The sequence below is a fragment of the Diorhabda sublineata genome, chromosome 2 (assembly GCF_026230105.1).
Source record: "Diorhabda sublineata isolate icDioSubl1.1 chromosome 2, icDioSubl1.1, whole genome shotgun sequence".
Taxonomy (NCBI): Eukaryota; Metazoa; Arthropoda; class Insecta; order Coleoptera; family Chrysomelidae; genus Diorhabda; species Diorhabda sublineata.
In genome coordinates, this window is record NC_079475.1 from 1,070,123 (window position 1) to 1,094,291 (window position 24,169).

General features: G+C 31.3%; 1 protein-coding gene across 3 annotated transcripts in view; it reads left to right on the top strand.

Annotated features, from left to right (window-relative positions):
• The first annotated feature begins 4,315 nt into the window (after positions 1-4,315).
• The window catches only part of LOC130453242 (putative fatty acyl-CoA reductase CG5065), a 33,052-nt gene continuing 13,198 nt past the window's right edge, over positions 4,316-24,169 (top strand). The window contains exons 1-4 of one of the 3 annotated variants that reach the window (XM_056792870.1): positions 4,316-4,715; positions 21,320-21,529; positions 23,302-23,550; positions 23,641-23,795. In XM_056792870.1, coding sequence (XP_056648848.1) covers positions 21,332-21,529; positions 23,302-23,550; positions 23,641-23,795 — 602 coding nt within the window. In that variant the 5' untranslated portion in view covers positions 4,316-4,715; positions 21,320-21,331. Of the gene's footprint in view, positions 4,716-12,365; positions 12,557-20,214; positions 20,339-21,319; positions 21,530-23,301; positions 23,551-23,640; positions 23,796-24,169 lie in introns of those variants that run through there. The other 2 variants (XM_056792869.1, XM_056792868.1) reach the window with 2 other exon arrangements.

The window sequence follows — 24,169 nt, forward strand, 5'->3', positions numbered from 1 at the left end:
TAAAAGATCGTGGTTGACATTTTTCTGACCAGGGGTGAAATTTTCTCACAGAAGTAGCACCAATATTTTGTGAATCCTGAATTTTATTGAGAGGATTCGGCCGATTTTTCCCTTTCATGTCAACAGAGAATGCAACTGGAATTGATGGTAAGTCATTCACATTTACCAACAGGATAACTTTCAAACTTGGTTTCGACGAATCAGTAAACAGTCTGGGTCACAAGGCATCTTGAGCTCTGCATTATAGGCTCGATTGTATGGACCTATAAGATATTTTTAAGTCTTTTCCATTAAGCTTAAGAAGGAAGAAACCTAATAAGGCATAGACCTAAAGAATGAATTGAAATGTAAATTAAATAACTGAATAAAATTGAGAATTAGGTGAAAGGGATATTTCAATGAACTGCTAAATGATGGAACAAAGGGAAACGAGAAAGACGAGTTTGGAGAAGAAAGAACCAGTCTTGGTAGTGGAAACCATCAAGAATAGAAGTTGAGTATACTCTATCAACAGTGCTGTTTAACAGGATAGTGGAAGGAATTTGATTAACTTCAACTAATTGGAATTGATGACAGATCAAAACAGGGAGTATAGATTTGATGAAGTCTAGGAGAATATCTGGGAATGACGTGAAGTACTTGGCGAGAAGGAACAAAACGGTTGAAGCTCTAAAAGGATTATTACGATCAAAAAATTGTGCTAGTGCTATCTAGTTGCGCACTAGGAAGATACTTGTACAATTAACGGTGCTGTATGGATCATGAATACATAGAGAGTGGAATCAAGAGATCAAAGAACTGTATGGGCAAGCTGGGACAAGAAATATGCTTAGAGGAAAGACTCTGATGGTTGGGGCATATAACTAGAATGAATTAAGATAGTTGTGATTACGATTTGAAAGAATATTCGATAAGCTGAATTAGAAGTTGTGCTCACTAGCATAAAATTTGAAAATGTTTGTTTCAGAGATCTAGAAGGACGAGTAGAGTCAACAAACAAGTTTATTCCAAAGCTATGAGGGAGAGGTGGAGCGATTCCGAACACGAAATTAAGACACGAGATCAGGGAGCTAAAAAATCGAGGACCGACAAGAAGTCTAAGAAACTCAGAAAAGGTGAATCGAATATAAGATATTTCATATGTATTAGGTATTTTTTAATTAAACATGAATGTAAAAGGTACGATTTTTTTCAAAACAAAATAAAAAGGTTCGAATGAATATCCTTGGAAATACTGAATTATCTTGTCGGAAGAACAACTTCTCATAGGTTCTATAGTGCAACTATTAGATGAGGAAGGTTCAAGAAGTACCTGGCCCAACAAGAGAAAACACAAAAATTTTCCACCGATGTTCAATAAGTTCGATACTCTCCTTATAATAATTATTGTCAAGCTCCTCAAAACAACCAGCTATGTTTTCAAGTCTTGAAACAGAAAATAATCCGAGGGAGCTAAATCTGGCGAATAGTATGCATGATACAGTAATTTAAACATCCATTAATTAATTATGGTCTTTTTTATCCCACGTGCATCCCAAAAAACCGGCGCCCTGATCTTGCTTGCAGATGGAAGAGTCTTTTAACTTCTTTGGAGCCGGATCTCCATCTTTTTAGTCCATTATTTTGATTTTTTTCTTTGGGTGTGTAGCAATGAGCCCAAGCTTCATCCTTGGTTATAAAATGGTTTTATTTCTGTGAAAAATTGCAAAACACTCGATGGAAACATCTTCACGTCGCTGCTTTGGTTCTATTGTGAGCAAACGCAGCACGTATCTGTGGACAGCCTTCTCATGACTAAATTTCCAGTTAATTTATGGTATACCGCACTTTTTGAAATGCCTGCTATGTCTGCTAATCTCATACTTTCAGTGGACGATCATCCAGTGGATTTTCTTTAACAATTCTGGAGTCGTTACCTCATTTGGTAGACCACTGCAATGCTAGTCTTTTCAGGTCGTACGACCTCGTTTAATCTCAATATTTTACTATTGTTAACGAAAGAGTTTTATCCAGAGTTCACTATTGATGGCTGCCAAACAAAGACTATTCAACGTGGCTTCTTTAAACTTGAAACTACCGCCATCTCTAGGTCAGGCCAAGTACTTCTGGTATCATCCTCTCAGATTCGATTTCTTCAACAAATTGTACTGATTTGAGTTTAATTTTGTTTATTAAGGTGATGATTCGGATGGAACTGATAGTTTTGACAACGATGTTAAAAGTGGAAAAACTAAGCGCAGAGGTAGAACAAAATATGAAGACGAGAATCGAAAAAAAATTGAAAAATCGGAAAAAAATGACTTCGTTGGACGTGCTGATAAACGGGTCGAAAATAAAATTCAACGAGATAAAAGTGAGAGTAAATATAAAAAACCAGTCGCTTACAATAACGTTTCAAAACAAGTTTCTACGTTGGATAAAAAGCGATATAACTCAGAAAAACCTTTAGATATGAGACAACAAGCTAATTTAAGAAACGTAGCGCTGCTTAATAAACAAGGTCGTTCAGAACTAGATTATAATTCAAGAAAATTAGGTCTCAATAACAAAAACATCGCATTTGGTATATTACATGGTAAACAAGATCCGGAAATACCTGATAATACCTTGAAATTTGATCACCTTCCACCAAAATCGATCTTCTTTCTAGAAATCTTGAGTAAATTATTACCAGAGGTGGATTTACACGAGATAATTTTCCCTTATATATGCTATGAAAATGGGCATCTCTATTATTTATTCAAAAATAGTGAATATTTTTGTAAAAATTATAGTATGAATTGAAATTCTGGAGTTTAATTATCAAATTAATCAACTACCCTCACAGTTAATTCTTAAAATCTTTTTATTATAAGATGTAAAAGAAACTAGAATCGTCTGCAAAAAAAATATTTTACCACTGATGTCTAGGTAGTCTAGTACTGAGCCTTGAAGCACTCCACATTCTATAAGTTTGCAAGAAGACATCGTTGTATCAATCTTTACAAGCTGACTTCTGTTAAAAAGCTATGACTCAAACCATGCAAACCTTAATGTCATTAATTGTATTGCGAAACTCTGCTAAAACTATGGACATAAAGAAGAAACTGTGTAAGTTAGCATTAGCAACAGGGAGATATGAGGAGTTATAGAATTTTATGAATTTTTGGTTACATTCACAAAGTAATTATCGAGGTTATCAAGTGTAGTAGCAATTATAGTTGATGAAGAATTCTTATTTGTTACATCATTCACAATGGAGCATGTTACCAGAGTTGGCGTGTCATATTTTTGACAGCTTTTATTGTATTGTGATAAATTTTTCAGTACAGTTTCACGTAATTTTTGACGAAGACACTACCTGAGATAAAGATCGCATGCTAATTGCAGATATACGTGAACCTCTACTGCACCAGGGTTAATTTTGCTCATTTTTGATACACTTGAGAGGAAAAAATTTGATGCCAGACTAGTTTTATGAATCTAGAAAATCGACGTTCACATCACCAGAGAGCATGTTCCAATCAGTTGTTTGATAACTGTGCTTGAAGTTTTGAAAACTTTTTTCCGAAAAGATACGGCATAATTTGCGGGAAGCATTTTTACTATTGGATTTTGACAAAAATTTTGTTATTACTACCACATGATCGGAAAGAATTGAATTAAAGACAGTACAGTCGATAGATTCTGGATCATACGATAACAAGACATAGTTTATAATACTAGAACTGGTCTTAGTTATTCTTGTTGGTGCTATTATATGCATGACAAGACCAAAAGAGTCCAAAATCGAATGAAGACATTATTGACCAGCACTCAGACTGGAATAATCAATATTGAGATCTCCACATAGAATTAGTTTGCTTTTTAGAGGTGAGAGACAGTAAATAAATCAGTTATATTGAGTATAATTTCGACTTTTTTTTAATTTAAACAGAATTGAAGCATCTACAAATTCAAACTAGATTATGTTCAAGTGAGATTCTCTTCAATCAAGTCGAACAAGTAGATGATGTTTCTCATTTAAAACCACTTATCTTGTAAACGGTTTTTCTTCCTTATGGGCACTATCTCATAAAAAATTGAAAGCTTTTACGAAAATAACGAATTTTACTGAACATACTTGTGAAATACGTGTAAAATCACAGTTTATTGTGGTATTATCAGATTCTGTAGTTGTTTTTATATTTTTAAACGATACCAATTCAATATTTAAGTTGCTACGACTATGAAATAAAATGGAAACCACTGGGTTTTATCAAACAGTAATTTTTCACTTTCTCTATTTAAAAAATAGACAACAACAGCACGGATACATATTGAAGGAAATTTCTCGCTGGCAATTTATTTTTTACAAATTAATTAGTTAATGCAAGTTGATTTTATCTTAAGAATCTAACTCGTCTATGAAAGAAATCTGTAACAGGTCATTATCCTCTGGTCAACATTATTATGTGTAACCTTGTAAATCAAAGGATGTGGGTGTATCAATAGTTGATAACAAAGTGCGGTAATGTTATTTTAATCAGTGATTGTCTGTTAGATATTAGCTAAAAAATTTAGATGTTTTAATCAAAATGCAGCCCATGGTCATCAATTGTCTTTTAATTTTACAAGGTAAACTAGAATAGTTAAATATGAGTGGGTACTATGCAGAATAGTTTATGTGGTTTGTTTGAGTGATAGGAATATATATCGTGAAGCAGTGATTTCAACTGATATCTTAGATCAATAAGGTAAGATAAGCTTCATTTTGAATCGTTTTTGACGAATTATTTTCACAAACAGAGGGATGTAACTTGAATTAATGACTCTCCATTCAGAGTACTACTTTTAGCTATAAATGTATTCATTATAGCATACATTGAATCAATTCTTTAACCATTTATAAGAGATTTTTTTAGGATATTGTCTAGTAGCTTCTGTAAACTGTGAATTGGGAACAAATCATTTCTCGTTTAGCAAATTTCGGAACTAAGAACCAAATATTTTGATATTTGGTTAGTGGAGTATTTGCGGAAAGAAATAAAATTTGTTATCTGTCACAAACTTGTGAATATAAAAAGTGACTCGCTTCATAGACATACCAGTACGTTGAATCCATCTTTGGAATCTTTTATAAGAGATGTTTATCAGAATATTGTCTAGTAGCTTCTATAAACTGTGGATTGGGAACAAATCATTTCTCGTTTAGCAAATTTAGAAACTAAAAACCAAATCTTGTGATATTTGGTCAGTGGAGTATTTGTGGAAAGAAATGAAATTTTGTATCTGTCACAAACTTGTGAATATAAAAAGTGACTCGCTTCATAGACATGCCAGTACGTTGAATCCATCTTTGGAATCTTTTATAAGAGATGTTTATCAGAATATTGTCTAGTAGCTTCTATAAACTGTGGATTGGGAACAAATCATTTTTCGTTTAGCAAATTTCGGAACTAAAAACCAAATCTTGTGATATTTGGTTAGTGGAGTATTTGTGGATGGAAATAAAATTTGTTGTCTGTCACAAACTTGTGAATATAAGAAGTGACATGCCTCATAGACATATCAGTATGTTGAATCCATCTCTGGAACTATTTATAAGAGATTTTTTTAGAATATTGTCTTCTCTTTTCTGCAAAACAAGGATTGGAATCGAATCATTTCCCGTCTAGCAAATTTTAGAACTAAATACCAAATCCTGTGATATTTGGTTAGTGGAGTATTTGTGGATGGAAATAAAATTTGTTGTCTGTCACAAACTTGTGAATATAAGAAGTGACATGCCTCATAGACATATCAGTATGTTGAATCCATCTCTGGAACTATTTATAAGAGATTTTTTTAGAATATTGTCTTCTCATTTCTGCAAAACAAGGATTGGAATCGAATCATTTCCCGTCTAGCAAATTTTAGAACTAAATACCAAATCCTGTGATATTTGGTTAGTGGAGTATTTGTGGATGGAAATAAAATTTGTTGTCGGTCACAAACTTGTGAATATAAAAAGTGACTCGCTTCATAAATATACCAGTACATTGTATCCATGAGCAAAATGAGCAATTAATTGATTCAATTAGAGAATATTTAGCATTATATCAAATTAAAAGTAAGAGTTATAAGATAGTATCAATTTTCGGCTTAACGAGCGAGAACCACTGGTTTATTTTTCAACTGAAAACTGCTCGATACTCAATTTAGTCTAATTTTTTCGTAAAATTCTCACAAAGACTGTTTTAGTTATACAAATGTCAAACAGAAACTAGAAGTGTAAAATGGCTTAATTTCAAATAAGACTCATTCCCAATTTATTTTGATAATTGTTGACATTTTCAGTTTGAGCTCGTGATATTTTCAAACAACCCTCGTAAATAGAGACATTTCTAATTGTGACGTAATGAAGTTTGATTACAATTGCAATTATACATATGATAAATTGTTAGATAATAATTAGATTCAAACAATTTTTTGTCAAACGTTATTTTTCAAAAATAAAAAAAAAAAACGTTTAATATTAATAAAAAAACGGAAAATTGAAAATAGTATAATCCAATTTTGTTGTGTTGAATGACCGTGAGTCTCAAATCACAAAATCAACTGAAATTATTCAAACTAATTAGCGTGTTGAAATGACGGACAAAATTTTTGTACACAAAATAGATCAAAGTATTATATTAAATGTCGAAAGTGAATTTACCCAAGGTTACATTAGAACGCTACTTATATAACAATACCTAGAAGAGAAATGAGCGATAGTTTTCATTAATTGGTATGTAATAGACTTTTATTAATATAAAAGTAGATCAAATTAACATATTTAGTAAGAATAAACCATTTTTTTTTCATACCAATAATAATATCAAAAGTGGAGCAGGGAAAAAGATAATGAAAATATGGAATTTTGTTAAATTGAAACTTACAAAGATACTGTAACTTGAACAGGTTGATTTGTATTCTCAAATTGACAATTTACAGTACCTCTGAATTAGAAACACCCCCTCGAAAATTTTAAATGAGAAAGGGGGTCGCGTGGTACCTTGTTCGAAAGGGATCTTAGTCTTTTGTTCAGCAATATAAAGTTTTTTCAATTTGGTGCAATAATAACTGAGAAAATCAATTTTTAAGATGTAAGCTGTATTTCAAAGTTACATTATTTTGAACGAAACACCGTATAGGGTGGATCAAAATTCTAATACATTATTTTCTCGGTTTTTTCAAATGTATTTTATGTGAGTATTGAAAAGTATTATCAACAAACTTTTTTTTTCAAACATTCCCTATACCTAAAACTATTAGTTCTCAAGATATTTTGATTTTCCTGTGCAAACCAAGGGGTCATCCATAAATTACGTCACATGTTAAAGGGTGGTGGGGGTCGACGGAGTGTGACATTGTGTGACAAGGGGTTGGGGGTAGTCGTAAATTTTGTGACCACACAATTCAAAATCTATTCACGAAAACTTATACAACTATATTTGAGTGAATACAAGATGTCAAGCGCTAGTACACAAAAATCATTTAGGTAATTTTTAGCGTAAACTATATTTTGCATCACACAAAACCACTAACTACTTCTTATGCCGGCCTTGTCCGGCTACAATTTTAACATTCGGTAAATTCACGAGGCGCCTTTAATCTATTTCTCATAATTGGAGGAAGCACCTTTGATAAGATTTTTATTATAGAAGGCGGTTTATTACAGTATTTCTCTCAGTTTTTAGGAAAGTCTATTTAATTATTTCTTGTGTTTATTTTTGTTATAGAACTTTGTACAATTCTATTTGTGGTATATGAATGAAGTTTATGAGATGCAGTTGGTTAGTTTTGAATAATTAGTCGTTGTGAAAAGAAGAAATTAGTAAAAGTAATCCCAGAAATTATTTAAGTGATTTTTATAAGTGAATTATTATAAATTAGTGTAGTGTATAGTGTTTAAATGAATCAAGAACTTAAGAGACAATGCAAATTTATACGAAAAACGTCAAATTGGTGTCAGGTTTGAGGTAATGTTAATAGATAGTGACATAAACATTGCCAAGAGTCTAAATGATCTGAAAGTGATGGAACTGATTGCCGAACTGGAGAATCATGAGTTGGAAACGTCCAGTGAGAAGATCGAATTAGTCAAAAGACTCAAAGTGGCTCTAGTAAGTGACGGATTTGATCCAGAAAGTTATCTATTCCAAGACGAGTCTTCCACTTCAATCTCCTCAATTTGAACTGGTGTAAAAATCAATGCGATAAAAACTACCTACAAAAGCAAGTTTGGAAATTCAAGAAAATCATGGTTTATTAGAAACTTCTGTTACCAAATGTATTTGAAATATGGTCTGAATTTAACTATAAACGGGAATCATTTCTTGATATGAGTATGAAATAACGAAAAAAATATTGTGATTGTTTTAAAAGTTTGGGATAATTAATATAACTATGCATTTTGAAATAGTAATTAATTTTTTTTCAGTCCTTTAGTCGTATACTGAGAATTATTATCCAATTCGATTGACTATATGAGTTTTTTTTAAATGATTTATTTTGTGTAATAAAACTTAACCTTCAGAAATAAAAGACGGAAAGTTTTTGTATTGTAGGAACAGATTATATTCAATATTACGAGAATAATGCATACTTAAATGTGTATATCATTGTTATTTACGTCAGGTAATATTTTGGTAAAGGAAGCTCATAAATAACATATTTGTATATAAAGCCACAACTTGTTTTTATTTAGCATCGACTACGTTTTCCATTTCTTTCTACCATGCATATATCCTAGAAATCTTGAAAAATCTAATCTTCGCATTTATGTTTTGGTTTTTCCACAATATCTTGTCTCTTTTTACTTTTCCTAGACGTTTCCAATTCTAGTATCATAATCTGTTTAATTCAATTGTAACCAATAAAGCCTTAGTTTCTAATATATTCACAGATCATATCTAGTTTCAAACTGTCCTTCAATTTTCCAAATCCTTTCATATATAATCTTCACACCCATGTTTTGGTTTTTCCGACAATATCCTGTCTCTCTATACTTTTCCTAGACGTTTCCAGTTTTTTCAATATATCTAGCATCGTAATCTGTTTAATTCAATTGTGACCAATATAGCCTCAGTTTCTAATATATTCATAGATAATAAGTCCTCATATCCAGCTTCAAACTGTCCATCAATTTTCCTAATCTTTTCATACATCCTTAGTTGTTCTTCACCCAAATTTGTGTGTCTCATAGTTTGCACCGCGTGAATAATCACTAATTTTATCGTAATTCTGTAGACTTTCATTTCTTATGTCATTTTGTACTTTGTGTCATTTTTCTATTCTTGATTTGTGAATTACGTTTTTCTATTAATTCTTTTATACAATTTTTTTTTGTTTATATACAGCTATTGATGAATTTATCAGTTTTCTTTTCGTTCCTCTGTATTCTAGGGTTGTCCATATGTCATATCTATTGCATCTGTCGAATGATTTTTCCAGATCTACATATCACGGATGTATCTCTACGATTTCTCCAGTTTATCTAATTGTTTGCTCTGAATCTTTGTTTGTTCTATTCCTTGTGACTATCACTTTGCTACTTTTTCTTGTTCTTTAATACCTTCGTTTTCACTTTCGCTTCGTTTCCTTCCAAGTCTAAAATATTTTTATTTTTTACCATGTCCCTTTTTAGATATTTTATGCTTTTAAGTTTGTTTTTATTACTCTTTCGAGGTTCCAAGGCGTTCAAACAATAGCTTTTGATTTTTCTTGCAGGCATTAGTCATCTTCTCGAATTCTCACCAAGACAGTTTATATTCTTCATTTTTTGACTAATCCTTTCACCAAAGTTCTTTGTTCTTGATATTTAGTTGTTAAATATTTTATCCATTCATTATTTATTAAAATTGCGTCTCCTCTAATTCATTCTCTGATATTGAGCGCTGATTTTTCTTTTTGTTCACATATTTTTTCTTCATAATTTATTATTATATTCCTAAAATTTGTTCAAATTTTTGTAACTTTTTTTTATAGATGTATTAATTCCTTCTTCCACTATTCTTTGATATATGTTTTATTTGTAACTGCTCACTTTTTCCAAATATTTCTTTCAACTTCTCTCCATATTTTATTAATCTTCTTGCTTTGAAAGAGTGTATTCTCTACTTTCTTTCTGTTAGCTCAGATACTCCAAATTTGGTGTTTCCATTTCTTTTGTTAGTTTTTCCTCTTGACCTGTTGAAAATTTTGTGTTTCATGTTTCTATGATGTTTTTTGTCTCTTATCAATTTTTTCTTCACTCGTCTCCTTATTTATTTCATTTTCTACTTTATACTTCTAATTTTTTTGTTATATCCCATCTAAGTGGTTTTTCCTTTTTATTTCTATTCCGATTTCTATTTTCGTTTTCATTCCAGTTTCTAGTTATACTCTTTTCCTTATCAGCAGTCTGATCTATCAACCATCATTTCAATGTTGTCCCTGTCTTATTTGACTCTAATATTTTCATTGATGAATTCGACTTGCACTTTCTACTTATGACGTCTTTCTCTCCTTTTGCTATGACATTTTGTATTTATTCTCCTTTTTCGTCTAGTCAATATCTATATATCTTCTGGTCTCTTATCTTCCTCAGTTTCTACTTGTTTTTCAATATATTCATTTTATATGTCATGTAATTGATTAGGTTATGTTCGGTTAGGTTAGATTAGATAAGGTTAGCGAATCATGGGTGCTAAATTAGCTCCAAAAAAGTGAGTGACAAGAAAAGATAGGTAGATGAAGACTGGAAGTAGCATATGTCAAATTTTCATCTGTCTTTCAATAATTATGAAAAAACCCAATTTTAAACAGGAGAGACTTAGAATCAAGATGATCTAGGAACATAACGAATATAAAAGGTCTAAGAAATAAGAGATTTGAGAAAGGGTGTTTTTCACTCAATATATTAAACAATTCATGCCTCTTAATGTTCTTGATTTCAGGTCTCTTCTGTTATAAAATAAGTTTTTTTTCGATAATTTCTGAAAGATTCATAAAAAAAGTCTTTATCAATATTTTAATGAAAACCGAAGTTTAGTCAAAACGTCAATTTTTCATCAATCTTTAAAAAAAACTTATTTTGAAACAGAAGAGACTTAAAATCAAGAAAATTTAGAAGCATTGATGTATCAAAAGGTCTAAGAAATGAGACATTTGAGAAAGGGTGTTTTTCAATATTGCATTTCCATCATTTATTATGAATCGTATTACATTTTACATCTTAACTGTTTTTCACTCAATATATTAAAAAATTAATGCTTCTAAATGTTCTTGATTTTAGGTATCTTCTGTTTTGAAATAAGTTTTTTTTAATAATTTTTGAAAGATCGATAAAAAAAGTCTTGATTTTAGGTCTCTTCTGTTTTAAAATAAGTTTTTTTTAAATAATGTTTGAAAGATTGATAAAAAAGTCTTTATCAATATTTCTAAGAAGAAAGAACTATTTCTAAGTCAAAACGTTAATTTTGTTGTCAAAGATAAATTTTGACGTTTCGACTTTTCTTCAAGTCTTTGTTAAAATATTTTGATGAAGACTTGAAGAAAAGTCAAAATTTATCTTTCTGTTGAAAATTATCAAAAAAAAATCTGATTTTAAAACAGAAGAGACCTAAAATCAAGAACATTTACATGCATTAATTGAAAGGTCTAAGAAATAAGAAATTGAAGAAGTTTATTGAGAAATTAACAGTCACTCGATTCCCTTGTCTTTTTCTTTTATTCAAAAATTATTTTTTTCTTGTAATTCCAAACACCTACTCCTCTAATTATCAACCACCAGAGTATTGTCGTAAGTAATTTCTTTTACCGTGAAACTTCTTAACGTAAAAACTAAAAAGTTATTGCAGAGACCCTTTTTCAATGTTCCTATTAACCAACAATGTTACCATCAGAGTTTAATACTAAAGGAAATGTTTCTATTAAACAGTTTTTCTATAGATATAATGTCATGAAACTGTGACTAGACATGTATATGAAATTATTCTGGAGCGGTGGAAAACAGGGATTTTTCCGATGCCCTTTGAATTCGCTAAGGCAAGCTTGATGTCACGACAAACGTAACTGCTTATTCCTCATTAATTGCGCCAAAAATAAAAAGATATTTCAACGATAAAACACTGACTATATAGTCCTAACATTGCCCCAGCGACAAGAAAAATTTTAAGCGTGCTTAACTAATCTACTTCTTCGTAGTTGTGAATTTTATCCGAAATTTTATTAATTTAATATTTTTTGATGTTAAGTTCCTGAAACTTAATTTGCAGACCTCGTATTTTTTGGACACTAGTTTTTTGCATATTTAGTAATTTATAAATGAGTGGGAAAAGCTCAATATTTTTGTCATACTTGAAAGCTTCCATGGATTTCTACAGAAAAACAAGCAGACTATGAGCAAATAACCACGTGGCCTTGTATTTGCATCCTCCATTTCTATCACGCTTAAATAATGTTTCATAATAAGTATTCGATCAAACACTTTAAAATGTTTTACAATCTCTGATAGTATACAAACAGAACTATATTAATGTGCTAGATAGTAACTACATTCTTGGATTTCAATAGTGTACACATATAATATGTAAGTCGTTCATTATTATTTTCGTAAAATAAGTTTTTTGATTATATCCCAAAAGATTTTTTCTTATTTGAGATTCAGTGTGATAATTTGATCGATGCGTATCTATAATATTCAGAAAAATTAGAGAATTGTACAGGAACTGAACAAACTATGTTGTTATATTTAAAAAAGTTTAGAAAGTTTTGATTAACTTTGTTAAAGAAAAGCAAATAAGATAACTAGTTGGTGTACCTCAATTTTTATAAAAGAAAACTAATATAAAACGAATTAATTAATAATTAATAAGACAGTAAATTGAGTATAAAATATATAATTAGGCCAGGGCACTTACGAAAAAAAGGCTTTTAGTGACAAAATTAATAGTAGAAAAAAAAATAATGCCATCGTGTTCTAGGGGTTGAATAAAAGTTATGTGCATAATTCAACATTTTTTTTCTATGCATTATTTTTTTGAACAATAAAAACACCAAAAAATTGATAAACATTTCGTTTTTTGCGTTTTGCGCGGAACCTATGCAAGACTTGGCTTTGTTACTATGGGCAATATATATAAAATAAGCTTTTATGAATTGAATTTCGATAATTTGTTGCTTAGATAATTTAACCGAAAGGAGAAAATTTTTAATTTTTTAGTTGTTAATAATTTGTTTGATTTTAAATATAAATGTTTTTTATTCTCTGAAAACCAAGCAAAAACGGCGCGCTCAAAAATGCTCCGACAGACTTCAAATCAAATATTAATTATCTCAGGAACTATGGGGCCGATTTTGGTCTTTTTTTATAACTAGGCTAACTCGTTAAGCTAAAATTAGCTGTCACATTAGTTTTTTGATAAAATTAATAATCTTCCCACAATTTTCCCTTCTATGAATTTTGCAGTTTCTTGTAAGACTTATTTATTGACTAAATAAACAGTTATTCATACTAGCATGAAATACTTTATATTCTAGGTGAAAATACTTAATTTTATGAGGAAATATTTCGTATTTACTGCTTTACTTGAACGCATTTTTAGGTTTCATACAAAACATTTGAAAGTATTCCTTTTGTTGTATGTAGTTTATAAAAATATTTTTGGGCCATGGGCCACAGGGCCCATTATAGAGCATTGGTTAAGTACATCGATATCTCAGTTTTCAGTAAATAAGAAAATTAAACAAATTTTGAACAATTTAAGAAATTATGTTCTCCTTTCGGTTAAATTATCTAAGCATCAAATTATCGGAATTTAATTTATATAAGCTCATTTTGTAGATTTTTCAATTTTCTACAATATTGTCCATAGTAACAAAACCGAGTCTTGCATAGGTTCAGCGCAAAACGCAAAAAACAAAATTTGTACCGATTTTTTGTTGTATTTATTGTTCCAAAAAATAACGCAATATATGCACATAACTTTCATTTAACCCCTAGAACACGACGACGTTGTTTTTTTCTACTATTAATTTTGTCACGTCATTTCGTAAATGCCCTGGCCTAAATAGATATTAGAAAATTAAAAGAATAATTGTAGCTTGATGATTGTAGGTTTGTTTTAAAATTAAGTAAACATTAAAATATACTAGAGTTGAATTTTTGTCATGGTTCATACGCAGGAGGAATCAATATTAATTTGATATTGAAAATAAAATTATTAAAAAGGATTATTAGAATGATTCAACCAGAAAGTGGAGCACCCCCTTTTAAAATCTTTAAAAACAAAGAGGTTCGTGTGGAGCCTAGTTGGAAAGGGATTTTAGTCCTATATTTAGTAATATGAAGTTTTTTTGAATTTGGTGCAATTATAACCAAGGAAATTAATTTTTAAGAATTAAAATTTTAATAATATCTCTATCACAAAATTTTACGTAGAATGTATTTTCTAATGTACTTTACAATGTTCAAAATGACCACCATTCACTTCTCGACAATTACCGAGGCGAATATGAAATTCTCGTACATTTTATATGACCTCAGAGGTTATTTTATTAATTTTTTCTGCTCTCCTAACTTTTAAATCAGTAAGCCAATCATCTATTTTGAGAGATTTACATATAAAGGAAAATACCACCTTTCCAAAGTTCAGTTGATTCAGAAGTTAAACGAAGATGATCCTGTTAGAAGATAAAAATTTTTAGAATTGATGAAGCGACGTTTCATTAAAACGGTTAACAAACAAACTGTAGATATTGAAGAAAATCCTCACTGGCTGTATGAGGCCCACACTTAATATCCTAAAAAAGTGAACATTTTAGGCTAGTATCATTAGCAATAAACTTATTTTTTTGAAGGCACTGTTAATGGTAAGGTTTTTTGATTAAATTGTTGGTGCCTACATTGCAAATACTTTCTCCTGGTGTTAATCATCCAAATGAGATTATTATAGATCTATTAATAGCCAATAAGAATGAACTCCACCGCATTTAAATGAGGTTTTCCTCAATAGGTGGATTCGAAGACGTGCAACGATCAAATGGCCGGCTAGATCCCCCAATTTGACTCATCTAGATTACTTCTTATGAGGTTATTTATAATCGTAAATGATAGCAGCCTACTAGATTTACATCAATTATTTATTTGGATTTTGTACTAATATTTTAGTATCTTCAAAGATTTGTTCCTGATATTTAGTATACCAAATACAAAAATACCGGATTATTTTCAAAGTAAATTTTAATAGACTGGACAATATTGTTTGAAAGTTAGAATAAAGGAATAAATTAACAAGATAACCTCAAAATGTTGTACGATTTTATTGTAAGGTATATTGGAAAATGCATTTTAAATATTATGCGAATATGAAATAATGTGTCGGATTATAATCATGTTGTTAACAAGTTAAATATCTTCCTCACATTCACAGACCAACGTTCTTGATGTTGGATCTCTCGCATCCGTTGATTTGCTGTATGGAATGTAACAGTTATAAGATATCAGAATATTTAAGAATTATCCATGCGGAATAAATTTTTCTTTTCAATTTGGGCGACACAGCCTAATAGACGTTTCAAACAAAATTCTCACCAATCACACATCTCTTAAGATATCTCGTGACATAAAAAAATATGGACATGCTGTTATTGCTCAGATACGACAAAAATAATAACATAGACTAAACTGGACTCAAGTTATCCTTTACCTTTACCTTCTTTCTTCTTTTAATGTACATATATCCATTAATAGATGTTCGCGACCACATTTTTCATGGCTTCTCTATCTCTAGCGGTATGGATCAATATCTGAATGTCTTGTATAACCGTCCACTGCCTCACGTTCCGCAATCATGACATCCTCTTCCGTCCCAATCCTCTCTTACCTTCAGTCTTGCCCTCGACTATCAGCTGAAGGAATTGATATTTATGTCCTCGTATTATATGGCCAAGGTATGCAATCTTTCGTTTCTTCACGATGTTAAAGAGTCTTTATTGATACTCCTGAGAATATCCTCATCACTCACTTTGGCAGTCCATGGTATCTGCAGGATTCTACGATATAGCCACATTTCGAATGTCTCTAATTTGTTGATGTTTTTTACCTTAAGGGTCCAACCCTCCATCCCGTAAAGAAGCACTGACCAAACGTAGCACCGCACAAGTCTCAGTCTAAGATCAAGATCAAAATCGGTACATGTAAATACATTTTTAAATTTTATGAATGTACTTCGAGCTTGTTCTATTCGGCATTTTATTTCACCGTCCGACGACCATTCTTCATAGAGCCATGTTCCTAGATATTTAAATTTTTCTACCCGCTTCTATAGGTTTTCCATTATATGTTACTCTAGATTTTCTAAACGTATTCGCTTCCCTAGTGATAATAATGAGTTTAGTTTTTTCGATGTTAATGTTTAATCCCATGTTTTGGCTATGTCCGCCTACTATATTAATTAGTTATTGTAGGTCATATATATTATCTGTAATCAGCACTGTGTCATCGGCGTAACGTATGTTGTTGACCCAGACTCCTTTGACTTTGATCCCAATGTCTCTATCGTCAAGTGACTCTCGAGAGATTGCTTCAGAGTATATATTAAACAGGAGCGGCGACAATATACAACCTTGACGTACTCCTCTGCGAATCCGAACTTGCTCAGTTAGACCATGATTTACTTTGACTTGCGCTTTTTGGTGCCAACACAGATTTTCGATACAACGAATGTCTTTTTCGTTCAAATCCAATTTTTTGAGGAGCTGCATGAGTTTGTGATGTTGAACTTTATCAAAAGCTTTTTCGTAGTCTATGAAGCATAGACAAACATTTTTTCTTTGGTCATAGTAGTTCTGTAAACTGACCTGTGTTGTGACTATGGAATGTTTGGTAGGAGCTGATCATTTCAAATAATGCCATGGTCTTATCTTGGTGGCAATTAACATGATTTTGGAATATTTTTGTACCTAAACGCAATATATTTGTTACGAAAACGTGTTCATCACTAGCATGAATTATATTTCTTATCCATCTTGAGCTTATAACTATATTATGTGTAGGTGTAGTGCTCTCAAGTTCCATAGTGTATTCAAGAGAATATGAATAGAGGTTTTGTCATTTGTGCAACAGAATCTTCATTATCTGCTAAATCTAGCAGCCAATCAGGTGACAGTACCCCGATGGAACTTCTATTATTATTCGTAGATTGTTCTTACTTATGTAGATACATTCAGAAGATATAATCTGTCTGTTATCCCAATAATTAGTTTTATTCCCATCCACCTTTTTTTCTAGTGCTCCCTGCATTGTTTTGTAGCTGATACTACAGAAGGATTCAGGTCCCATGAAGGGCTTGTCTGTCCCCGCTATAACAAACTTATCAGCTCCACTCCGGTGTGTCCTGAGATCTTTATTTTTCTTGCTTATGCCATCCTAAACGAGTTTGCATTTTATGATATTGGAGCTTAGGTCTCTGATGACTTCTTGACTATCAAACAGGATGATGACCTCCTGTTTGCGATAATTCTTCTTTAGGTTGAACTGATTGCATAGATTTCTGCTTGAAGAATGCTTCCTAGGTTTTCAGAGTGTTTGATTCTGTACACAACATGATTCCATAATATCCATTTTATTTTTTTACGCAGTTTGTTCTAAATTATGTTTGCACTAAATTTGCTTAATGGTTGAATTAGGTACATCTTTGGTTGTATCGTCAACTTAAGTTTTCGGTTACATGTCTTTCATTTCAGTGTACGATATAGCAGTAGGCCTGCTCTTGATGCTGCTCTCTCATTTTTATCCTTGCCGCTATATATTAGTATTTACTCCCCATATTTACTGTTTCCTTTGGTCTCCGGATTCAAGTCTTTTCATTTCAAGAATAATTTCTTGATCCTTGTTACTGAATGTTGTTACATTCCAACATCTCACTCGGAGTAAAATCGGCTTCCATTTGCGTTTAGTCCTTGTTCCCTATAGGTTGTTATCATTGGATTTGGTTAACTTTGAGGGTATGCCATTGGTTCTAGGTTCAATTTTTGCCCAAGCAGGTCGAAGGCCTCTTTTATCCGGGCTTGGGACCGGCTATGAAAGCACTGAGCTACCTAGCGCAGTCATAGGCAGAATACAGATCAGAGCATAGAATATCAGTATATCAGATGACAGATTGGCAAAAATTGTAAAGGAAGAGAAACCGAATAAATCCCCATCACCTACAAGATGGTATGAAAGCTAGTCTTCATCAACCATTGATGCCAACATAAGACTAAGTCACAACGTACGATGAAGAAGATTGATCAGAGCATTTTTAGATCAATCTCTATGTTCCTGTTTTAGAAATATACTTAAAATACCTCTTCGTTAACTTGACTCTCAATAAATCCAAATAGTTATTAAAAATAAATATAAGACAAAAAATTTCAATCAAAAGTGGAAATTGAACTGAAATTGATTTCAATACTACCCTACAAACCGCCATTGTTTAAAACCAAATTGATTATTTTATATATTATTTGATCTCAACGCTCTTAAGTGTAAATGAACTTTGATTTCTCATCGGGTGTACTGAGAATACGTAAACTAGTGAAACTTACTAATTTTGTCTTGTGTGGAAAGTCTTCTATACTTTTCATAGTCTTTCAAGTAAGAATGAATACAATATAACGAGCTTCAGCACTGCTACTGGTGATAATTATTATCACCATCTACATCTAGACTAATGATTTATCATCATCGTTATCATCATTATCATTATATAGTAGCTCGTCTCGTCCACTACTCTCTGAATCTAGACCATTTTGGATCCAGTTGGAGAATAGTGTTTCCAAATCGTTCGTCATCCCCTATTTCTGTCTGCTTTATCCTTGGGACTTCTTTTTAGTTTTGATTCGATATTTCGTTCAACTCATAGTACCCCTATGGCCTACACAGGTCATAGTATATCATACTTGTAACAATTCTCCTAAATTCAAATTGTTAAAATAAAATAACATCAGTTACAGCCGAGATTTATCGATAATTAATGCGAATAATGTATTTTGGAAGTTGAACTTTATTTACCATTATTTTATGACCTTCAATTACAAATAATGAATATAATTAAACAGCAAATGTTAAGTGATTTGGCCACGAAGATCATTATATACATCAATAAATCTGAAGCGGCTTTTTTGATGACTATTAAAAACTTGTTAATTGATGCTATTGTTGAAAACCATTTTGCTTATAATTATATTATCGTATTTACGACCAAAAAGGCGGAACTTGATAAAAAAGTACAAATTTGACGTCTTTACACCTTGGATTGGTATATTTCAAATCGTAGCTGAACCTCTTATCTGCTAGCAAAGGAACCAATACCTGGGATTAACTGGACAATATCAAAAAAGTAAAAAGTATAAAGTTATCAAAAAAAAGTGTTCCAGGAATATACAGAACCAAAATAGAAGAGAGACTTGATGAAATAGAGACAAATAAATTTGTGTAGGACCTTAACACTTCTGTGGAATTGGCTATATTCTTCTTTTTATTCACTTAAACCTTTTATGCTCTTTCGGGAGTCAAAGTATTTTATCCATTTCCTTCTTCATCTGCTTATTGTTATAGCCAAATTTACGTTTCTTTCTTTTCTTATACCTTTTTACTTCTGTTGCTTTTCTTATTAGACTTTGTGCTTTTCTTCCTTTTTATCTCTCCGTGCCTTTACAAATATTCTTGTTTCTATCGGCTCCTTTTCAAGTTCTTATAATTTCTTCGTTTTCTCTCATATTTTCTTCAGCTATTTCATCTAATCTGCAACTGCTCTATTCTGTATCTTTTTGTTGATTACTCAAGCTCCAATTGTTCTATTTAAAGTATAGTATATAGAGATTTACTCTCTCAGATTATTTTTTGTTCCCAGACTTGAAAAAATGTCTTTTATAGGATAAGGAGCGTTTGTACTTTGGTTCTTTAGATCCATGTGTAGTCTCGATTGTATAGTATGGAATTATGGAATAGTAATCATGGAAACAATTGGTTTTGTTTCTTTGTTAGATAGGGAATTAACCTTCGTGCAGTAAAATATATTCCGAGCTTGATAACAAAAAAGTGAAAATGTTAAAATAAAAAACAATGACGAAAAATATTCTGTCTTAACGTATTAGTATCAACCACAACGGAAATCATTTCCATACAAATAATGGAATGAGAATCAACGACTCCTCTATAAAAATTGAATACGATTACCCTTTGTTGACCTAAATCAAGTAAAAATTGAAATGACACCTTTTTACGTTTCGAATTATAATGTTGTTATTCGTTCGTTTCGTAATAATGATCTTAGTTGCGTTCATTTGAATTGAAGTGTCTAATAATTTTGGATTAGTGCATAAAAAAGTAAGTAATTAGATGGTAGAGGGCGGACTGTTGATAACTCATTTACAATACCTATGACCTAATTTTCAGTCATCTAGTCCAATGTATCACTAATTCGTTTGGACATAATTTCTGAAAATTGAACTATGTGATGACTTTTTGACGTAATTTCAACCCTTGTCTAGAAAAACACTTCACAGGATTTGAATGAGGATTCTTTGGAAAGTTTCCGATGTTACCTAATTATAAATGATGTCTCTCTCCACAAAATAGGCCTTTGCTTATACCAATTTTCTTAGTGCTTAGAGATGTTAACCAATTCGAAGATAAAGATGAAAAGCACATTAATTTTCTTCAAATCTGTTCGCTTTTTCACAATTTGACCCTTAAATTTATCAAAAGATAATCGATAAACACAATCTGATAACTATCTTGAAAAACGGTCAACATTTTCTTGTTTTGTGTGATGAGATTTTGCCATTTTCTGAGCAATTTCTTGACTGGTTTTCCATTTCAATAGTATACAGTGGTGAATAGAAGCTTCATCAACAGTTGAAAATCGACGCTTAAACCGCTTCAATACGGTCTAAGAAGTGTCAATTCGATTGCGCTTTCATTTCAAAGTAAGTAGAATCTAATGACTATCCTAAAAACCGGTCGCCATTACCTTTTTGTCCAATGAGACTTTGCCTTTTCCTGAGCAATTTCGTCCTTTACAATTCACTGTCATGACTGATTTTCCATTTCGATAGTATAGGTGAATAGAAGTTCCATCTACAGTTATAAATCAACGCTCAAACCGCTTCAATATTGTCTAAGAAGTGTCAATTCGATTCAATAAGTTCTGAGAAATATTAATTCGGATGCGCTTTTAGTCCAGTGAAGAGGAAGTTACATTCTTCTGTGTCATTGAAAATAACAATATATTGTTTTTATTAAAAAGAAATAACTTTTCTTTATTATTCATTTGGTTGATCCAAATTTTACTTCCTTCATTTTCAGAACACAGAAAATATGACTGAAGAGATAGATAGAATTGCTCAAATTTTCAATGGTAGTGTAATTTTTCTAACTGGTGCTACGGGATTAGTTGGGAAATCTCTCATAGAAAAATTATTAAGATTAACTGAAGTCAAGAAAATCTATATTCTAATAAGGAGCAAAAAAGGAAAGAGTCCTACTGAACGCATCAAGGATCTATTCAACAATCCCGTAAGTATCCAAGGTTAATGAGGAATGTTTCTTGGTATAATTATTTTTCTTATTCATAATAGAACTCAAATATCTATTTTTTCAATTAACCTCCATTTTGAAGCCAAAGATCAATACTTTCTAAGAAAAATTTGACGTGTTTTCTCAAATTTGAAAACTCTTGATATGTTAGTTACTAAGATATCAAGTTTCCGTTTGATTATCGGAACTAGTAGAACTCAAACATAATTGATGCTGATTCTATCAATTCCAACAATATTTGTTGGTGATAAATAATTATTTGAAAATTTCTTTCGAAATATTAGCATTGATAGAGTATAGGTGTGAAAAAAAACGCTCCACTATTAATGATTTTACTGCTTTTCACAATCTTCTGAATCCGGAATAAAATGTATTATCTAAATATTTTTTCGTATTTTTAAGACCACTACGACCACTACCATTCAAAACTTATACTGCAAGGGTCTGATGTGCATTTAGTACATTTCCTATTCACTCATATTGAAAAATCATTAATTTTCATATATTGTAGTGTAGTCTTCATTAAAGTTGACACGTTTTTTTCATTGATGTTGTTAAAGTTCTATATACAGCCAGTATTCACCAACAGAAACCAACTCTGGAATATACGGCGGCTGCTCAACTAATTCGAGTTCTTTTTGAGCTTTTACGATTGTTCCAGGGGCGGAAAAGCTGGAGAAAATTCAATTAACTACAACTCTTTTGGGTTGAGTTTTTCGCTGGGATGTATAGAAAATATGCGTTATTTGGAAAAAAGTTTTTAACAAAAGTTGTCGGGAATTTTGAATACTACAGCTTTGCTATTCACTATTTTCCCCGGAAAAGCAAAGTTTTGCAGAAAATGCAAGAAATAAGTTTGAAAATTTTCTGCATACCCTCTAGCGGCTTAACTATGTAACGTACGATAAAATTTTTAATAGAAAAATTGAAGAAAATCCAATTTTCCACTCGTTTGGGTTCAATTTTTCGCTCGGACGCATAATTTTCTCGCAAAACAAGGAAATATGTGCAAAAGCAGCGATTTTTGGTATATGTCAATATCTACGCTCTTCCCATCCCAATTTCGAGACTGTGGTAACTCGAATTTGGTTTCAGACGGCCAAAATACATCGGAATTGACTATTCAAGTTGCTGTGGTGAAAATTTTCCTGTCTACACTTAAGAATTCTGTCGTCATAGCCTACAATTGTTCTTTTTAATGTTCATGGTCAAGTTGTTGTTTTTGGAACGCGACAAAAGGGCTTCAATCTAATGAATAACGTCGATGCAGCTATCATTTCATACCACCATGATCCGCGTTAAATACTACCTAGACCATCATAAATAACCACTTCCACTTTATTCATTGGCTGTCTATAAATATTGCATGTTGATAAGCTTCAAAACCTTTAAAGTCTTCACACCATTTCTATACTATTCGTAGCTATTATTGACTTTTTGTTAATTTCGTTTGGTTGATACTTTGATTTCAAAATCTCTGTAAAGTTACTATATTCTACATGAGTTCAGTAAAAAGGAAACGTACCTACTATTTGAATAGTCCCCGTATTTCAACTATTCCAACTGCGACTGGAATTATTTTGAGCTGGAGTTATTTTAGTGTAAAAAGTTATTACATAAAACATGTTTTTTATCGTTTAATAGATCTAAATTTTCAATTCATTCAAATTAAGAAACGAATTAACAAAAAATTCGCTGAATGTTATAATTTTCTGCTCGATTCAATAACGAACCGTTACTTTCAATTTCAGTTATTCCATCAATTATTGAATAAAAAACCAGAAGCAATTGAGAAATGTATACCGATCAGAGGAGATGTTTCACTACCGATGCTAGGGGTTAGTGAAGTTGATAGACAAAATATAGTTGAAGAAACCGATTTTATCATTCACAGTGCTGCTACAGTCAGATTTGACGACAGCTTAAAATATGCCGTGACCGTCAATACAAGAGGAACGAAATTCGTGCTAGAACTAGCTGAAGAATGTAAAAAACTGAAGGTGATAAAAATAACATTATTGGTGAAATAATTAGAGATGTTCTGATCATCGTATGGAAGAAATTGTTTTTAATTGTTATTTTCCTCGTAGTTGTTTGTCCATGTTTCCACGGCATACGCGTTTCCAAATAACACTGATGGAATCACTTACGAGAAAGAATATCCTCCACCAGCTGATCCACATGAAGTATTGAGCAGTATTAATTGGTTGAATGATGATATTCTAAATGAAGATTTAACCAAAAGGTGAATAGTATACAACTTAATAATATCAAGCGGTATATTATACGTTATTTCCATTCTTAAAATATTTTTGATACGAGCTGATAATCAAATATAGTCATTGACAGAAATGACTTTAGATTCAGTTCCTTCAATATTCACAATATGTGAATAACCATAAATATTCATAATTTCGTAATCTAACGATATTTATTACAAATTTCATCGTCCGAATTTAACATAAAATTGCCTCAAAATAATGTAATTGTTTATTAGGAATGTTATTAGTATATATATATATATATATATATATATATATATATATATATATATATATATATATATATATATATATTATCGGAGTAAATAAGAGCAGATAGGGAGTGAAGGAATATGTG